The sequence below is a fragment of the Poecilia latipinna genome, unplaced genomic scaffold (assembly GCF_001443285.1).
Source record: "Poecilia latipinna isolate Pla-1442-1.1 unplaced genomic scaffold, P_latipinna-1.0 Scaffold4656, whole genome shotgun sequence".
NCBI classification, from domain to species: domain Eukaryota; kingdom Metazoa; phylum Chordata; class Actinopteri; order Cyprinodontiformes; family Poeciliidae; genus Poecilia; species Poecilia latipinna.
In genome coordinates, this window is record NW_015117272.1 from 3,868 (window position 1) to 8,315 (window position 4,448).

The 4,448-nt window shown below is 46.4% G+C and overlaps 1 protein-coding gene across 1 annotated transcript in view; it reads left to right on the forward strand.

Annotated features, from left to right (window-relative positions):
* LOC106942898 (atrial natriuretic peptide receptor 1-like) overlaps window positions 1–4,448 on the forward strand; it is a gene marked incomplete at its 5' end in the record, with an annotated part of 20,535 nt that overhangs the window by 3,439 nt on the left and 12,648 nt on the right. The window contains one exon of the mRNA XM_015026253.1: window positions 1,495–1,630. Within this exon, the coding sequence (XP_014881739.1) occupies window positions 1,495–1,630 (136 nt within the window). The remainder of the gene's footprint in view (window positions 1–1,494; window positions 1,631–4,448) is intronic.

Below are 4,448 nucleotides of genomic sequence, written 5' to 3' on the forward strand. Positions count from 1 at the left end.
TGATGAATGGATGATGGGTGGATGGATGGATGGGTGGATGAATGGACGGATGATGGATGGATGATGGATGGATGATGGGTGGATGATGGATGGATGATGGGTGGATGATGAATGGATGATGGGTGGATGGATGGATGGGTGGATGAATGGACGGATGATGGATGGATGATGAATGGATGATGGGTGGATGATGGATGGATGATGGGTGGATGATGAATGGATTAATGGATGATGGGTGGATGATGAATGGATGATGGGTGGATGGATGGATGGGTGGATGAATGGACGGATGATGGATGGATGATGAATGGATGATGGGTGGATGATGAATGGATGATGGATGGATGGATGTATGATGGATGGATGATGAATTGATGGATGAATGGATGGATGGGTGGATGATGGATAGATGGATGGATGATGAATGGATGGATGGGTGGGTGGATGATGGATGGATGATGGGTGGATGATGGATGGATGATGGGTGGATGATGAATGGATGATGGATGGATGGATGTATGATGGATGGATGATGAATTGATGGATGAATGGATGGATGGATTTGTTGGATGCACATGGATGAAGCATCTGATCCTCATTCTGACTCCGGTTCTGTTGGACCAGATCAGAACTGGCTGTGAAGGCCGGTCCATGGCGGTCCTGGTCGCCATGGAGACAGTTCAAAGGTGTCATCAGTCAGCATGGCCTCCTGCTGCTTTAATTGGACAGATATGGAGGAAGTGATGTAATTAGGCCGGCGGCTTCAACAGCTGCTCCACCTTAATGTGTCTGAGCTGATGATGTCATCGATCACACAGTCAAGGACACGGCGTCCACCGCCAATGATGTCATCAGCAGGTCTGGAGACGATCCATGAGGAATGCTGCATCCTGCTCCTGATCCAGGTGTCCTGCCGTGTTTTCTTGCTACTGGCTCTAACGTTCGCAGCAGCTGAGGCCGTTAATCAGCAGCAGAGGGAAGCTAATGCGGTTAGCTAATGCAGTTAGCTAATGCGGTTAGCTGCAGAGAAACCTGATCCTTCAGGGCAGCAGCAGCTAAAGGCCTTCAGGAAGCTGAAAGCTGCTGCTGCTGAAGCAGACCGAGGTTCTGATGGTTCTGGAGGCGGAACCGCTTTCCGACTGGCAGTCATAGCAACACTTTTTGCTCCCATCTGATTGGCTGGGTCGTTGTGGAACCGGATTTTAGCTCCAACAGGAACAATGCCTGAAATCCAGACGGCTCCTATCTGGATCTCTATAAAACTCACAAACAGAACCGTGTTCGGGTCGACTGGTGGTTCTGGATCCTAGATGAGCCCGGCTGCAGCCACCATGACTCATCAGGAACCAGAACCCAGATGGGTCCCGTCCCTCAGTTTCCTCTTCCTGGATGAAATGTTCAACATGGCTCCTGCAGGAATAACATCAGGAGTCCGGTGTCAGGTGTCCGACACCGGAACCAGGTCAGGACTGACTTCCTGTTCCTGTTTTTCAGATGAACATCATCGCCGCAGGGTTTTATGACGGCCTCATGATTTACGCCCGCGCTCTGAATGAAACTATGGCGGCTTCGGGAGCCAGACCACCGGGGAGAAACATCACCGCCAGGATGTGGAACCGAATCTTTACTGGTGCGTGACCAGAGATTCCCGATCGATTGATCTCTGAAGGTTAATCAGGAAGGTTAGCACTCTGTGGTGCAGGTAGAAAACTGCTGTGTCTGACATCTGCCCTCAGGATGTGTCGTTCCATCCGGAGCAGTCCGGTGTTCCTCAGGGCTCTGTTATGGAGTTAAATTTGTTTCACAATTATTCAATCAAAAAAAAATTTCAAACAAAAAAATCTTAAAAACTTTTTAATCATAAAACAATTTTTTACAAAACAAAACAATGTTTAAAGGGCTTTTTTAAAAATTTGAAATCACAAATTTTTGTTTTAAACTTTTATTTTTACATATCAGAATTTTTTTTGTTTGACATGATTTTTTTTATTTTTATTGAATTGTGAAACAAATCTAACTCCAGACTCTGTCCTCGGCACGCTGGGATTCTATGGAAGTTGTTGTTTGGGAATCTTCAGGCTGTTGTCAGATCCAAACAGCTGATTTAGCTTTGGGTCTCAGAACAAACCGTCCAGGTTCTCTGGTTGGATAATCAAAGTCCACCTCATTTGTCTCTTATTGTGAAAAGTTTTGGCTCAGATTATGCATTTCCTGTGCATGCTGTTTGCTTCCTGTTTGGGATCATTGCTGTCTTCATCACGCTGCTGGCTTGGTTCAAGCTGCAGCTCAGTCAGCACAGTGGTCCGTCCACTAAAACATTCCTGCCATAAGCGACCCGGTTTATTTCAGCTCCAGAACCAACCTGGTTCTGCTGGTGCCTGGGTGGCTGTTGGTTCTGAGCCGAAACAGCTGATCAGAGCAACGCCGGTAAAAACGTTAAAGGGTTAATAGAGCAGCCATGTTGATTTCCCGGAGGCAGAGGTTCAGAATTTGAAGGCGTTCAAACAGGAAGTCAAAGTTCTTTTCGTCTTATTTTATAACTGAAGATGACAAAGTTACTGACTGGAAAACATGATACTGGCCCTTTAATGGTTTCTGTCTGAGGAAACCAGCATCATCGAGTCGTTGACTCCTTCAAACTGAGCATGCATGAGGCAACCAAGGAGAGGAAAAAAAACAATTTAACAGGAAGAAACCTCCAGCAGAACCAGAACCGGGCTCAGCACTGGCAGCCGTCTGGAGGTTTGAGAAGGTAGAGCAGAACTGATGTGGGATTATTTTCTATGTTCATTAAATTAAAAAACAAACAGCAGGAGAGAAAACACCATCAGGTGATGGCAGCATCATGTCAGCTGATGCCCCTCCTCCAGGAAGAAGTCAGCCAATCAGAAGGCCAGACTAGGTGAAGCACCTGAGGAGAGCAGATAACTGGAGAACGTCAGTTTGACTTCCTGTAGCATCATGACTACAAAGACACTCTGCATGACCCCGCAGTCCAACCGCAGCTTCCCAGGTTCTCCATGATGAGCTGCTCCAGAACCGGGTTCTGGTTCCAGATCTGAGAAGATCCAAACGGACTGGGAGCGTCAGAGGTCAGATGGAGCTAGAGATGATGAGCCATCAGAACCCGTCAGAACCCGACCCGCTTCTGGGTTCTGTTGGTGGGAAATCAAGCTTCTGTCTTCCTCTGTGGTTCTGGTTCTGACTCAGAACTGTGAATGGATCAGAACCGGTCAGGAGACTGGAACCCAGGTGAGTTCAGGTGAGCTCCGCCCCCAGCTGACCTTCACATGACCTTGTTGTTTTTCTCTTCATTCCTGGAAAGCAGTGCATCACGTCCAGGAACACCTGGACCTCATGAGGCTGTTTACCTGAGACCAGGTGACTCCAGACTCAACATGGACTTTGGTCGTGCAGCTCGGAGAAACGCCGAGCATTATGGGAAACAAACTGAAATCAATTTGGTTATTTATCCTGTCAGAAAACATGGAGGTTAATTAAGTTAGTCAGATTATTCAGTTCATTAATTTAAACAGTAATTCACTAAATATGTAATCATTATTATTAACTCACAATGCCAGTTATTGTTTACATCTGGAGGGCAAGAAGATGATTCTTTTCCTGGCGCGGTCGAACCGTTAGCCCAGGTGGGTCCTGCATGTTTTATTCTCTGCCTGGTTTAACACACCTGGATCAAATGATGGCTGGAGAACATTGACCTGCTGAGAAGGTTGTTACTGCCACCAGGGAGAGAATAAAACCTGCAGGTGCCTCCAGGTCCCACTTTGGACACCCCTGCGTGAGCCAAATGAAACCTGGAGATGGACGGATTCGTTCTCTCGGTCGGCAGCAACAATACTTCATGTTTCAGGATTCAACATCAAAAAACACTAAAACGTTTCCCAGAGTACTCAGTCCATTTTATGTTTTCAGGCTTTATGTTTATTTTGCAATAAGTGGTCACTGTGGTAGATTAGCTACCACTGCTATTAGCTAAGCTAGCAGAGCGGTGGTTGATTAGCTGATTTTAACACCTGTTTAGGTTGGTGTTTAGATCACCTAAACAAATTTCACATCACATTTAATTACCGTATTTTCCGGATTATAAGGCGCATGCTAAAACATACGGTCAACAAAAAAAAAGGTAACAAAAATAAAACAGTAAGTTTAGTTGAACTTTATTCAACTATGTAACAATACACTCACATTTTTTTATTCTTCTTCCACAAATCCATCAAAGTCCTCCTCTTCTTATCTGAATTGATCAGCTGGGCAAACATGCCAGGTTCCCTCTCATCATCATCGGAGTCGGACTCGTTTCCAGGTGGCTGTTCAGCAACGATGCGGCTTTAGTGAAGCTCAGACAGTTAAGGCCGATGCATCAGCCCAGACATCCGCCATCCATCCACACATGGAGGCGTAACTCGCCCGGCGCCGCCTCCCGTCTC